Source organism: Giraffa tippelskirchi, chromosome 5, assembly GCF_054371585.1.
Source record: "Giraffa tippelskirchi isolate mGirTip1 chromosome 5, T2T-mGirTip1v1.2.pri, whole genome shotgun sequence".
In the NCBI taxonomy this organism is placed as follows: domain Eukaryota; kingdom Metazoa; phylum Chordata; class Mammalia; order Artiodactyla; family Giraffidae; genus Giraffa; species Giraffa tippelskirchi.
Window position 1 is genome coordinate 96,767,989 of NC_137279.1, and position 15,288 is coordinate 96,783,276.

At 42.7% G+C, this 15,288-nt stretch overlaps 2 protein-coding genes across 2 annotated transcripts; both read left to right on the forward strand.

The window, feature by feature from the left end:
* Window positions 1-4,544: 4,544 nt before the first annotated feature.
* LOC145505234 (filaggrin-2-like) lies at window positions 4,545-7,601 on the forward strand. The gene is made up of 3 exons (XM_081486992.1): window positions 4,545-4,682; window positions 5,651-6,945; window positions 6,989-7,601. The coding sequence occupies exons 1-3, from the start codon at window positions 4,545-4,547 to the stop codon at window positions 7,599-7,601; spliced, it is 2,046 nt and encodes a 681-aa protein (XP_081343118.1).
* A 48-nt stretch (window positions 7,602-7,649) lies between these two features.
* Window positions 7,650-14,768, forward strand: LOC145505235 (filaggrin-2-like). Its single transcript, XM_081486993.1, has 3 exons — window positions 7,650-7,905; window positions 8,085-11,462; window positions 14,743-14,768. The coding sequence occupies exons 1-3, from the start codon at window positions 7,650-7,652 to the stop codon at window positions 14,766-14,768; spliced, it is 3,660 nt and encodes a 1,219-aa protein (XP_081343119.1).
* The last annotated feature ends 520 nt before the right edge of the window (window positions 14,769-15,288 follow it).

Sequence of the window (15,288 nt, forward strand, 5' to 3'; positions counted from 1 at the left end):
TATTAAGTGTTGGAGCTATAATATAAAAACAATCTGTCTTACTGCAAAGTCAGTATTCTTCCTACTACATCATATTATGAGCCAAGAACAGTTCCCTAAATTGCTTTTACAAAAAAGAGACATTTAATAGCTATCAGCATCCCTGGATCAACTCTGAGGTTATCAGTTCTAAGTTGAGTTCGTTCAGAAACCCTGAACTCCTAAGAGTCCCAGCACAGAGGAAATGTTTGATTCTTAATGATAGGGACAGGATCATCTAGGCCCTAAGGCAAGTCCTTTATGGAATTCCCTTTGAACTTAACAGGAAGCTAAAGGAGACTAATTTAACTTGGAGAAGGCCCCCCTTGAATACAGTACTCAGGAAACAAAATTCAGCTGATATTCAGTGGAAAAACCTAAAGCTAGGACTTTTACAGGTATAATGAAAGTTGTTTTTAATGTTCTAAGGTGTTGCTTCCCTCTCAAGACAATCCCTTTGTCAACAGTGCACAACTTCACTAAATGGGCCTAAAATCTGATGAGATGAGTGGAATAGTGCAAGAAGAAGGTCCAGACACGGAGAAATGGTAAGCTGAGTTGTGCCCTAGCCCCTGACTCCAGGCCTCTGCTTCACTGGACTAAACAATCTTTCAGAAGCCAGGCAGGAAAATTCTCTGCAGGTGTCATCAAATTGATCCCTACATCACTTTGTTTTCTTTCCAAATAGTGCGTAGGCCTCTGGTAGGATCATAACTATTCTCCAAAATTGCAGCTGAAATGATCTGACAGGTGTCCACTTATTCTCCTAACACTAAGAACACCTTGCAGTTATTACAGAGGGAAAACTGAAGCACTGAGAAGTGAAGAAACTTAAGAACACTAACTAAAACCTAGCTGCACAATTCTGTGAATATGCTAAAAGCCACTGAATTATATACTTTAAAAGGTTTAATTTTATGGTATGTTCATTATATCTCAATAAAATTGTTATTAAAAAGTCATGACATCTTCTGGAGAAATGCTTTTGATGGATAGGGAGTATTTCTGCCTTTAAAGGCCTACAGTTAGCTCCTGATTTATTTTTATCAAACATGATTGAGTGCCTCCTATGTATAAAACACTGTGATAGTTGCTATAAAATATTTTAAAGTATCTTGCAACAATTTTACAGTTTACTAAGCATTTATTATATGCTAGGTAAGTACTAAACAATTTCACATGTTATCTTAAGTTATCTCCACAGTGAGGTAGGTATTATTGAAATTGGAAAACTGAGGCTCAGAGGATCAGATAATTGCCCAAGGAACACTATTTATAAAAGAGAGAGCTGAAATTTAAACTCAAAAATTTCTGACTCCTAAGTCAATGTTTTCACCTAGTGTGATCTGCAAGTCAGAAGAGGAAAAGAGACCTGAACACAAAAAATACAAGCGTGAGTAGCAGAGTTCTGAGAGCAGACAAACAATGGAACTAGAATCCTGAAGTTGCAGGGCAAGGATGACTTTATTTATTTTATTTTTTTTTATCTATTTTTTAACTTTACAATATTGTATTTGTTTTGCCATACATTGACATGAATCCACCATGGGTGTACATGTTTTCCCCTTCCAGAACCCCCCTCCCACCTCGCTCCCCATCCCATCCCTCCGGGTCATCCCGGTGCACCAGTCCCAAGCACCCTGTATCATGCATCGAACCTGGACTGGCAATTCGTTTCACATATGATACTTTACATGCTTCAATGCCATTCTCCCAGATCATCCCACCCTCGCCCTCTCCCATAGAGTCCATAATACTGTTCTATTTATCTGTGTCTCTTTTGATGTCTCGCATACAGAGTTATCTTTACCAATTAACTAAATACCATATATATGTGTTAGTATACTGTATTGGTGTTTTTCTTTCTGGCTTACTTCACTCTGTATAATAGGCTCCAATTTCATCCACCTCATTAGAACTGATTCGAATGTATTCTTTTTAATGGCTGAGTTATATTCCATTGTAAAAATCTACTTCAGTGTGGAGTCTGAGGGTCTGAAAGCCCTCTTGACACCAGAGTCACCTCAATAAAAACAAGCACAATTCCAAAAGATACACACAATTGAAAATGACCATAATATCCATGGGACAACATCACTTTCTGTGTGGTCATTTTGGTCAGGGAATCCCTGACTAGGAAAGCAATGGATATATCAGTGGTATATCCATTAACATTTTGTGAGCAGACATTCTAACTGTTAACTAAGTACTAGGCATTTTCTAAGATCGTGAGGTAAATAAAATAAATGGCTTCCCTGAAGGAGCACCCAAATAGGAACTGACTGACCCCAAATATGTGGTATATATGTGATTAAGAGGCAGGCTTTAGCATTGGACGGTATGGGTTTCTATGCTAGTGTTGCCACTTCCGAGATGTGATTTTGGACAAATTATTAAATTTCTCTATGCTTTCATTTCCTTATTTGTAAAATGAGAATGACAATAATACTGACCTCACAGGATTATTGCAAAGAATAAATATGTAAGCATGTAAAACTGCCATGTCAGGCAGTTCCCTGAGGTATTATATTTTATATACTTTATCTACATAAGTGACATTTTCCCAAGGGTCTAGGCCCCAAACTGCCAGACTACCAATGAATAGCAGAATGCTAGAAGAAAGCCCCCTCTAAATTCACCCTGAACACTTCTGAATAAAATGACTTTTATGTATAGCCCATTAACATAATTTTATAGCCTAGAAAAAAGCCTTCCAGAGAGTATGTTTCTTCTCTTCCTGGCTGATAATACTCCTTTTATATACTTTCATACATTTCCTAAAACTGCATGCTTTTTTGTGTAATAGGTGTATGTAGTAGAGGTAAGCCAGCATAATGGTTAAAAGAAAGGACATTATGATAAGATAGATACAGTCCAAACCCTTGTTCCTCCACTTACAAGCTGAGTTACCTTAGAGAGGGCTGTTATGATCTCTGAACCTGTTTCTTCATCTGTAAAATGGAATACAGTACAAACTTCATAGAAATGCTGTAGAGATTCAATGAGATGATATGTGAAAAGAATTCAGCACAGTATCTAGTACATACTAAATTCTCAATTAGTTCAGTTCAGTTCGGTGGCTCAGTCGTGTCCGACCCTTTGCGACCCCATGAATTGCAGCACGCAAGGCCTCTCTGTCCATCACCAACTCCCAGAGTCTACCCAAATTCTCAATAAATAGTAGCTATTATTATTGCAAAAAAGACATTAATTAGGTTAGCCTGGTAGCCCAGGCTCATTTTCAATTAAATAAGCATCTATTACACACTGCCAAGTATCTTACATTTTGCTACTTTTGGTGGATAGTAAAGGGATTGAACTACATTTGTCCTCTAAAACATAATCTCTGCTTTTCACAAGTGTATAACCCTGAGAAAAGTGTTGTGCGACATGTTCTCATATTGGAGGGTGGGCCGGTACCAGCCTTTCTGCAATCATCTCAGAGATGAGAATGCGAAGAAGTAGGAAGATAAACACAGAGGAGGAGATAGGATTGTTGAAAATGAATCAGTCCAACCCACAGAGGGCAGCACCCACATGTTAGCTATAAAAGGGCCACTAGCTCAATCCTTTGTCGCCCTGCAAGCTGCATCAGACTTTATCCTACTTTTTCCTTTGGTGAACCAGGTGAGAGAAAACTCATCCAGCTACATAATGGATATTTGGTTGGCTATTGTTCATGGTATAAATCCAGGGATATGCGCTAAGACAGAGTTAATATATATTTGGTTTTCCTGCCTTCCCTCCTGTTCGTTTCTTTCTTTTTTTTCTTCTTTTTGTTTGCTTATTTGTTTGGTCAGTTTAGTTTATTCCAGGGTCTTTTTAGAGTAAATTTTTCTTTGTTATGGAAAATAATGTAAGTATAAATTTGCTTCTTCTAGGCTGTTCCACATTCTCTTCCTAGTCATTTTTTGTGCCATATTTTCTGGGTTGTCCAGCTCAAATAGGGAAAAGACCAGCACTGTTGTAGAAGCCCATCCTTGTTCAGTGGCAACTTTCAGAGCTCCAAGATCTGATCATCCTCTAGTCAAACTGCGGTCTGCATTGCTGAATCTTTTCCCCTGATTACTGAAAGAAAACAGAATTTGGTTAAGGCAGAGATTAGGATATCTCGTGAGCTTTGATGAGGGCTATCTCATGCTTCTGAAGCACCAGGATAGAGTTACCCCACTTTGTCCATTTTTAATTTGCTAAATGCCTTAACAGTGCAGTTTAGCTGTGTAGAGAATATATTCATCCAGGACATGGAGATCTGAAATCTAGCCCCAGATCATTCAATAACATGTCATGTATGGCTTGATCTTAGCAAAGTAAATCAAAGTTAACAAAATTAGCTTTCACTGTGTTTATGTGTATTGTATCACCCCTGACATATTCTTACTTGTTGAGGTATTTTGGTTTAAAGGGACAAGATATTTGAAAAATCGGGATGATTACTATTAAAATCAGAATTATCTACAAATTAAAATAAAATGAATGATAGGATCTTTTTTTTTTCCTTCAGGTTCACTTAAACCTGCAAAAAGATGACCAATCTCTTGAGCAGTGTTGTCACCGTAATTGATACTTTCTACAAATACACCAAGCGGGATGGGGAGTGTGACACACTGAGCAAGGATGAACTAAAGGAACTTCTGGAGAAAGAGTTTCGTCCAATTCTGAAGGTGAGGCCCATGTACCAGGACTGAAAACTACTAGCGTCCCGTACATTCTCTGTTATATGACCAAGGAATAGCTAAAAAGTGCACAATCCCCATGGTCTTTGAGCTCACACTATGAGTGGTACTTTTGGGGGACATCAGAAAGTCTGTTGAGGCAGCATTTATTTTTAGAGAGGTGATCATTTTCTTCCTCCCACCATACAGACCGTCAGACTTTTTCATGTCCCCAGGTTTTTCCTTCTAAAAAAGCAAACGATATTTTTGCGCTATCAATTTATAAATTACCGTAGCAAATGAGGAAGAAAAGATATAGAGAGGGAAAACATGTATAAGGGGTGTTGATCAAGTAACCAAGGTGACTAAAAACTGAAAACAAAATACAAGAATACTTTTTTCTATTTACATGGGAAGGACTCAGTTATTAGCTTCAAAATTATAGATCATAACATAGAATATATTAGCAGGCAAGGCTTAAAATGTATGTTAAATATACCAGGTACTGAATTTGGTTTATTCAACTCCCCCTTATTTGCCATACCTGAGTATCTACTTCTCTAGCTTAGGTCCTTGAACTGTATGCGCTGAAGATCCCAATGGCCTTTATTCTTTTTTATTACCTCTTCACACCTGCTAGGTGTTGTTAGGCTGTTTTAGCCTGAAGTATTTCTTGATTGGATTAAAATACCTAATATCAAACATTCCCTCAGTCATGTCCAACTCTTTTCAATCCCATGGATTATACAGCTCGTGGGATTCTCCAGGCCAGAATACTGGAGTGGGTAGCCTTTCCCTTCTCCAGGAGATCTTCCCAACCCAGGGATTGAACCCAGGTCTCCACATTGCAGGTAGATTCTTTACCAGCTGAGCCACAAAGGAATCCCCCTCACAATTCTACAGCTTTACCCAAGTATTTTAGCTGAGTATATAGACTAGGCTGACCAGATTTTCTTTGGTGTGTTGCTTGTACACAGAACCCAGATGATCCAGACACGGTGGATGTCATCATGCATATGCTGGATCGAGATCATGACCGAAGACTGGACTTTACTGAGTTTCTTCTGATGGTATTCAAACTGGCTATGGCCTGCAACAAGGTACTCAGCAAAGACTACTGCAAAGCTTCAGGGTCAAAGAAGCACAGGCATAGTCGCCGACACCAAGAGGAAGAAAGTGAAACCGAAGGCGAAGAAGAGGATACATCAGGACAAAATTCAGGTTACAGATATTCAAGTTGGAGTGAGGGAGAGGAGCATGGTTATAGTTCTGAGGGCTCTAGGGGAACTCTGAAACACCGACATGGGTCCGGCTCCAGAAAGCTGAGAAGGCAAGGTGGTTTACCTAGCTCAGAGAACCAAAAGGGATCTGAAAAAAGGTGCCATGGGTCCAGCTCTGGTTACTCATGGAGTAATGGCAAAGAAAGACGTGGTTCCAGCTCTGGAGAACTGGAGAGAAAAAGAAACAAGTCACATGTTAGCCCCTCTAGGGTAGCTGGGGATGAATACAAGTCTGGATCAAAGAGTGGTAGAGGGAGAGGTCACAGTGGTCTGTCATATGAATATGAATCAAACTCTACTCGGTCAAGTTGTGCAGGACAAAAACATGGGTTTCGCTCTAAATGTTCAGAGGATGGTGGGAGGGAAAGTCGTGCATGTGGTTCTAGCAATTCAGGTGGGTGTGGAAGACGAAAAAACACTTCTAGTTCTTGTCAGGCAGGTAGATTTAGAGAGCAAGGAAACCAATCTAGCTATACCCAATCAGGTTATCAATCAGGAAGCAGTGGAGAAGGTCATAGATGTATCTCAGGAGGTTGGGCCTCTGGATATGGTCAACATGAGCCTAGCTCCTGTAGCCAGTCTTCTAGGCAGAGAAGATATGGATCTAGAACATGTGGTCAACCACAGAATTGTGGAGGACAACAGGGAACAGGTTCATATCAGTCCTCTTGTTGTGGACAATATGGGTCAGGAGTAAGTCAGTCTTCTACTTATGGTCAACATGGATCTGGTTCCTGTGGACACTCTTCAAACTCTCATCAAAAGAGGTGTGGTTCAAATGAAACCTCTAAATGTGGTCAACATAGATCCAGCTCAGGTCAATCTTCTGGCTTTGGCCAACATGGGACAGGCTCAGGTCAGTACTCTGGCTTTGGACATTGTGGGTGTGGCTCAGGTCAGTCCTCTCACACTGGACACCATGAGTCTACATCAGGACAGTCTGGCTATAGCCAACATGGGTCAGGCTCATGTCAGTACACTGGCGCTGCACAGTATGAATCAGGCTCAGCTCAGTCCTCTGGTTTTGGACACCAGAAGTCTATATCAGGACAGTCTACATGTGGCCAACATGGATCTGGTTCAGGTCAATCCTTGGGCTTTGGCCAACATGGTTCAAGCTCCGGTCAGTCTTCTGACTTTGAACACGATGAGTGTAGATCACAGCAGTCTGGCTATGGCCATCATGAATTGGGCTCAGGTCAATCATCTGGCTTTGGCCAACATGGGTCAAGTTCAAGTCAGTCTTCTGGTTTTGGACAACATAGATCAGGCTCATGTCAGTCTTCAGGCTTTGGATATCACGAGTCTGGCTCAGATCAGTCATATAGCGACAATGAAAGACATTCAGAAGTCTCACAGAGACACTCAGGATCCACTCATGGGCAGGCTGGATCTCAACATGGAGAGTCAGGAGCCACTGTTAGAGGGAGACACGGAACTGCTCATGGACAGTCAGGAGATACCAGCACACATGACCACTCTAGTCAGGGACAATCTACATGGTCAGGGTCCAGTCAGGCAGGAAGACAGGGATCCAGTCACTGTGAGGCTAGCGACAGAGAAAAGCATTCAGAAGTCTCACAGAGACACTCAGGATCCACTCATGGGCAGGCTGGATCTCAACATGGAGAGTCAGCAGCCACAGTGAGAGGGAGACACCGAACTGCTCATGGACAGTCAGGAGACACCAGCACACATGGCCACTCTAGTCAGGGACAATCTACACGGTCAAGGTCCAGTCAGGCGGGAAGACAGGGATCCAGTCACAGTGAGGCTAGCGACAGTGAAAGGCATTCAGAAGTCTCACAGAGACACTCAGGATCCACCCATGGGCAGGCTGGATCTCAACATGGAGAGTCAGGAGCCACTGTTAGAGGGAGACACAGAACTGCTCATGGACACTCAGGAGACACCAGCACACATGGCCACTCTAGTCAGGGGCAATCTACATGGTCAGGGTCCAGTCAGTCGGGAAGACAGGGATCCAGTCACAGTGAGGCTAGCGACAATGAAAGACATTCAGAAGTCTCACAGAGACACTCAGGATCCACTCATGGGCAGGCTGGATCTCAACATGGAGAGTCAGGAGGCACTGTTGGAAGGAGACATGGAACTGCTTGGGGACACTCAGGAGACACCAGCAGATATGGCCACTCTAGTCAGGGACAATCTACACGGTCAGGGTCCAGTCAGGTGGGAAGACAGGGATCCAGTCACTGTGAGGCTAGCGACAGTGAAAGGCATTCAGAAGTCTCACAGAGACACTCAGGATCCACCCATGGGCAGGCTGGATCTCAACATGGAGAGTCAGGAGCCACTGTTGGAAGGAGACATGCAACTGCTCGTGGACACTCAGGAGACACCAGCACCCATGGCCACTCTAGTCAGGGACAATCTACATGGTCAGGGTCCAGTCAGGTGGGAAGACAGGGATCCAGTCACTGTGAGCCTAGTGACAGTGAAAGGCATTCAGAAATCTCACAGAGACACTCAGGATCCACTCATGGGCAGGCTGGATCTCAACATGGAGAGTCAGCAGCCACAGTGAGAGGGAGACACCGAACTGCTCATGGACAGTCAGGAGACACCAGCACACATGGCCACTCTAGTCAGGGACAATCTACACGGTCAAGGTCCAGTCAGGCGGGAAGACAGGGATCCAGTCACAGTGAGGCTAGCGACAGTGAAAGGCATTCAGAAGTCTCACAGAGACACTCAGGATCCACCCATGGGCAGGCTGGATCTCAACATGGAGAGTCAGGAGCCACTGTTAGAGGGAGACACAGAACTGCTCATGGACACTCAGGAGACACCAGCACACATGGCCACTCTAGTCAGGGGCAATCTACATGGTCAGGGTCCAGTCAGTCGGGAAGACAGGGATCCAGTCACAGTGAGGCTAGCGACAATGAAAGACATTCAGAAGTCTCACAGAGACACTCAGGATCCACTCATGGGCAGGCTGGATCTCAACATGGAGAGTCAGGAGGCACTGTTGGAAGGAGACATGGAACTGCTCGGGGACACTCAGGAGACACCAGCAGATATGGCCACTCTAGTCAGGGACAATCTACACGGTCAGGGTCCAGTCAGGTGGGAAGACAGGGATCCAGTCACTGTGAGGCTAGCGACAGTGAAAGGCATTCAGAAGTCTCACAGAGACACTCAGGATCCACCCATGGGCAGGCTGGATCTCAACATGGAGAGTCAGGAGCCACTGTTGGAAGGAGACATGCAACTGCTCGTGGACACTCAGGAGACACCAGCACCCATGGCCACTCTAGTCAGGGACAATCTACATGGTCAGGGTCCAGTCAGGTGGGAAGACAGGGATCCAGTCACTGTGAGCCTAGTGACAGTGAAAGGCATTCAGAAATCTCACAGAGACACTCAGGATCCACTCATGGGCAGGCTGGATCTCAACATGGAGAGTCAGCAGCCACAGTGAGAGGGAGACACCGAACTGCTCATGGACAGTCAGGAGACACCAGCACACATGGCCACTCTAGTCAGGGACAATCTACACGGTCAAGGTCCAGTCAGGCGGGAAGACAGGGATCCAGTCACAGTGAGGCTAGCGACAGTGAAAGGCATTCAGAAGTCTCACAGAGACACTCAGGATCCACCCATGGGCAGGCTGGATCTCAACATGGAGAGTCAGGAGCCACTGTTAGAGGGAGACACAGAACTGCTCATGGACACTCAGGAGACACCAGCACACATGGCCACTCTAGTCAGGGGCAATCTACATGGTCAGGGTCCAGTCAGTCGGGAAGACAGGGATCCAGTCACAGTGAGGCTAGCGACAATGAAAGACATTCAGAAGTCTCACAGAGACACTCAGGATCCACTCATGGGCAGGCTGGATCTCAACATGGAGAGTCAGGAGGCACTGTTGGAAGGAGACATGGAACTGCTCGGGGACACTCAGGAGACACCAGCAGATATGGCCACTCTAGTCAGGGACAATCTACACGGTCAGGGTCCAGTCAGGTGGGAAGACAGGGATCCAGTCACTGTGAGGCTAGCGACAGTGAAAGGCATTCAGAAGTCTCACAGAGACACTCAGGATCCACCCATGGGCAGGCTGGATCTCAACATGGAGAGTCAGGAGCCACTGTTGGAAGGAGACATGGAGCTGCTCGGGGACACTCAGGAGACACCAGCAGACATGGCCACTCTAGTCAGGGACAATCTACACGGTCAAGGTCCAGTCAGGCGGGAAGACAGGGATCCAGTCACAGTGAGGTTAGCGACAGTGAAAGGCATTCAGAAGTCTCACAGAGACACTCAGGATCCACTCATGGGCAGGCTGGATTTCAACATGGAGAGCCAGGAGCCACTGTTGGAAGGAGACATGGAACTGCTCATGGACAATCAGGAGACACCAGCAGACATGGCCACTCTAGTCAGGGACAATCTACATGGTCAGGGTCCAGTCAGGTGGGAAGACAGGGATCCAGTCACTGTGAGCCTAGCGACAGTGAAAGGCATTCAGAAATCTCACCGAGACACTCAGGATCCACTCATGGGCAGGCTGGATCTCAACATGGAGAGTCAGCAGCCACAGTGAGAGGGAGACACCGAACTGCTCATGGACAATCAGGAGACACCAGCACACATGGCCACTCTTGTCAGGGACAATCTACACGGTCAGGGTCCAGTCAGGCGGGAAGACAGGCATCCAGTCACAGTGAGGCTAGCGACAGTGAAAGGCATTCGGAAGTCTCACGGAGACACTCAGGATCCACTCATGGGCAGGCTGGATCTCAACATGGAGAGTCAGGAGCCACTGTTGGAAGGAGACATGGAACTGCTCATGGACAATCAGGAGACACCAGCAGACATGGCCACTCTAGTCAGGTGCAATCTACACAGTCAGGGTCCAGTCAGGCGGGAAGACAGGGATCCAGTCACTGTGAGGCTAGCGACATTGAAAGGCATTCAGAAGTCTCACAGAGACACTCAGGATCCACTCATGGGCAGGCTGGATCTCAACATGGAGAGTCAGCAGCCACAGTGAGAGGGAGACACCGAACTGCTCATGGACAGTCAGGAGACACCAGCACACATGGCCACTCTAGTCAGGGACAATCTACACGGTCAAGGTCCAGTCAGGTGGGAAGACAGGGATCCAGTCACAGTGAGGCTAGTGACAGTGAAAGGCATTCAGAAGTCTCACAGAGACACTCAGGATCCAGTCATGGGCAGGCTGGATCTCAACATGGAGAGTCAGGAGCCACTGTTAGAAGCAGACATGGAACTGTTCATGGACAATCAGAAGATACCACCAGATATGTCCACTCTGGTCATGGACAATCCACTTGGTCAAACAAACAGTCACGTCACACTCATGCCCATTCCGGTAAAAGTCATTCTAGATCACAGATTAGTGGCAGACAAAGACATAGATCAGATCAAGCCTGGAGACATGGCAGTTATGGGAGTGCGGAATATGACTATGGGCAGTCTGGTTATGGACCTTCTGGTGGTAGCAGAACAAGCAGTCGTAATTCTAGTTCTTTTAGGTCCACAGATAGAGCTGCAACCAAGCGAGCATCTAGTCATGGACAATCAGTTTCTAGTTTTGACTACATGGGATCAAAAGCAACTGAAAAAATAGGAAGACAAGATTCAAGTCATGGACAATCAGAGATAAGTGTTGGGCAGTCAATTGATTCCCATAATCATTCTGGATTTGGTGCAACTGGAGGACAGGGATCTAGTCATAGACATTCAATAGCAACTCAGGAACAGTCAAGAGACATCCACGTTCAATCTGGAAGGTGGGGGTCTACTCATAGCAGTCAGCTTAGCAATCACTCTGCATCTGACCATGGAAAACCCTTATCAGCCCACAGCCATTCAGATTCTAGTTCAACTGGAAGTCAAATATCCCATAGTGATAGTAAAGGGTATTCAGAAGATTGGGGGGAAAAGACTCATGAACAATCAGAATTGAGGCATAGACAATCAGAGTTCAGTACAATAGGTGTACATGAATCCAGCCAGCAGCACTTGGGAGATTGGTCTTCTCATGAGCTGGTAAGATCCAGCACAAATTTAGCAACACAGGGATCAAGTGATGGACAATCAGAACATATCCACGGTCAGTCTGGATTCAACACTAACGAAAGACAAGTATATAGTCATGGCCAGTCAAGTGATAGCTATGGGCAGTCAAGTGGCAGTCACTCACTTGATAGCCAAGCCCCTTTGGGAATTGAAGAAAATAGTTTTAGGTTTTTATCAAGCAGTGTAACCACATGGAGTGGGGAAAGGCAAAAGCAAGAGCCTGGGTCACGTCCATCAGGAACCATGAGAAAAAACAATCAGGATGTTGATGATAAGCAGACAAGAGACTCTGAGGTCAGAGGTTACCATGGAAGAGAGAGAACAGATTCAGGTTCCTTTTACTCAGATAGCAACACCCCACTCTATGAATATATCAAAGAACAAAGGAGCTATTACTTTGAATAATAATTTGAAACCAAAGGAAGACAAACTAACTCAAGATAAGAACTAATCCAAAGGAGAATTGAGACATACAACATGGAATGAAGATATTTAACGTGATCCTTTCTTTTGGTAGTGGGGGTATATGTCCGATTTTCTATTTTAACTGTAGTACTGTATTCTATTTCTTTTGTTTGGTACAAGGCTTTTTTGTAAAGCTCCATAATCATTGAGCTCTTAGAAAATAGTGGATGGAAGAAGTAAATTGCATTTGGGACATATTTAGAACTATATGACAAAGTGATTGGATGCTCTGGAATAAAGTGAGCATTTAAAAATAATTTTATATATTCCAAATTGATTCAATTGATTGTTGATAAACCTATCCAAGAAGCTAAGAGACATGGTTTAGGAGCCAAAATTTCTCTAATAACATTGTAACATATTCTGTGTCCTAAACAACAACAAAAAAATATAGTAGTTTAAGATTTAGAATATTTGCATCTTTTGTACCACCACTGGAACACTGTACTGCTGTTTTTTAATTTATTGTCATGACCACCAGGATACAGGATCCAGAAAATTGTATTGCATAAAAATTGACAATAAACTTTTCATCAAGTTACATTTTGTCTTCTCTTTCATCCTCGCAAAAACAAATACAGCCTTCTGCTATGGGGTCAGATGCATATTTCTCTTTTCTACCTTTGGACACCTAGATGACAGGAAAATACCTGGATACTATTCATAGAGAGTCCAAAGAAAGGCAAAACTCAATCACATTTATCTTTTCTTCAGTCTAATCACTGTCCAAAGCATTTATAAGAAGAAATGTTTTATATTGAGGAGTTGATCTCAGATACTTTAGTTAACCGTGATTATCAGAGCAATCATTAATAAACATAACCCCAAGTGGTTGTTTCCTGAGACCACACAACCTTTGAAAATAAGTGATGAGTCACAGATTTTCTCTGTCAAAGATATTAATTGAAATATCCCTTAGCAATGGAGGCTAATGGGGTCCTGTAGTTTCTAGTCAAATAAAAACAATAAAAGTATACTCCTCCCTAGCAAGAAAAATATGTGAGTTTATTATAAACAGAAAGAGACATAACTAGGAATAGAAAAATAGGTACAAAAAATAATAACTTCAGTAGAAAGGTTATTGCTATAAAATCAAAATGCAAAGTTCACAATGTGAAAACTAGTACAGACTTTAAAGATCATCCCCATAATTTACAGATTAAAAGAAAAAAAATCAAAGCAAAGCCAAAGTGAGTGATAATTTCTTAAATCAGAATTTGATGTTCCATCATCTTCTCCTCCCCCCAGAAACTCAAGCTTTTTTTTTCCATCTTCACCTTTGGATTTCAAACTAAAGTACAATTCATCAATGAGTGTTCAAGATCACAAGCCATTATTAGAGAAAGAAATTAAATGAAAGACCAAAAGAATAGTTTCATTCCTCTGGTTAGACTTAGAACATATTTTATCCAGCTTTTAACATTTTATTTTAAGAACTATCCAAATTTTAAGTCATGCTATGTGATAAATAGAACACTAGTCATATTACTTTATTAGTAGAAGAAGATAAAATTATTGTTATACTAGTAGTGACACACATAAAAATAACTGAGTATATCTAAGAATTGGACCATAAAGAAAGCTGAGCACCAAAGAATTGATGCTTTTGAACTGTGGTGTTGGAGAAGACTCTTGAAAGTCCCTTGGACAGCAAGGAGATAAAACCAGTCAATGCTATAGTAAATCAGTCCTGAATATTCACTGGATGGACTGATGCTGAAGCTGAAACTCCAATCCTTTGGCCACCTGATGTGAAGAAATGACTCATTGGAAAAGATCCTGATGCTGGGAAAGATTGAAGGCAGGAGGAGGGGACAACAGAGGATGAGATGGTTGGATGGGATCACCGACTGAATGAACAGGAGTTTGAGCAAGCTCAGGGAGGTGGTCATGGACAGGGAAGCCTGGCGTGCTGTGGTCCATTGGGTTGCAAAGAGTCAGACATGACTGAGACACTGAACTGAACTGAACTGAACTGATATGGTAGATAACTCTAAATGGTAACCAATTTATACAAATCTATATATCCATCATTTATATGCTTTATATGCATATATATGCAAATTTATATTCATTATTATATATGTTTTATATATGATTATAATTCAATTATATTTCATCATTGAATAAATGCTAAGTACCAAAGAATCATTAGAAATTTAAATATCATGTTTAATCTAATCCAAACAAAATCTATTGTAGGTTAAGTAAATGAGACTCAAAGAGATTAACTTGCCCCCATTGTGCAGGTAATAAGAAGCACTGCTATGATTAGGGTATAGGTTTCTGATTCTTAAACCAAAGTACTTTCCTTTCTTTCAGGGGCTCTGCACTCCATTCATTCATAATTTCCCCACCCTTTAATCTCTAAATATGAAATTTAGGAGTGTCTAAAACTTTACCAGTTCCTTGAATCAATGTTAATTTGCCTTTACTCTGTGAGTGTATGTTTATCAGTGATACCCATAATTCCTTGACCAAACTCATCTGAAGTATAAATATAATGAAAAAAATTATATTCCAGACTGTTAAGACCATCAATGATTTGTTTTAGTCAAATTGAAGGCAATTACCCCTTATAAATTATACCAAAAGTCTTCTAAAATAATTCAAAAAGAATTACATATTCCCCTTCTAAGATGAAAGGTAACAGTGAAACAGCAGGTATGCTCTACAAGGTAAAATGTTAGAAACTGGAGTGCATACATATGGAACCCTTGTGAAGAGTTGAATTAGATGCACTTCTGTTGAGAAATGAGTCATATGATATGCACAATTAGAGATTTTCCCTCTAC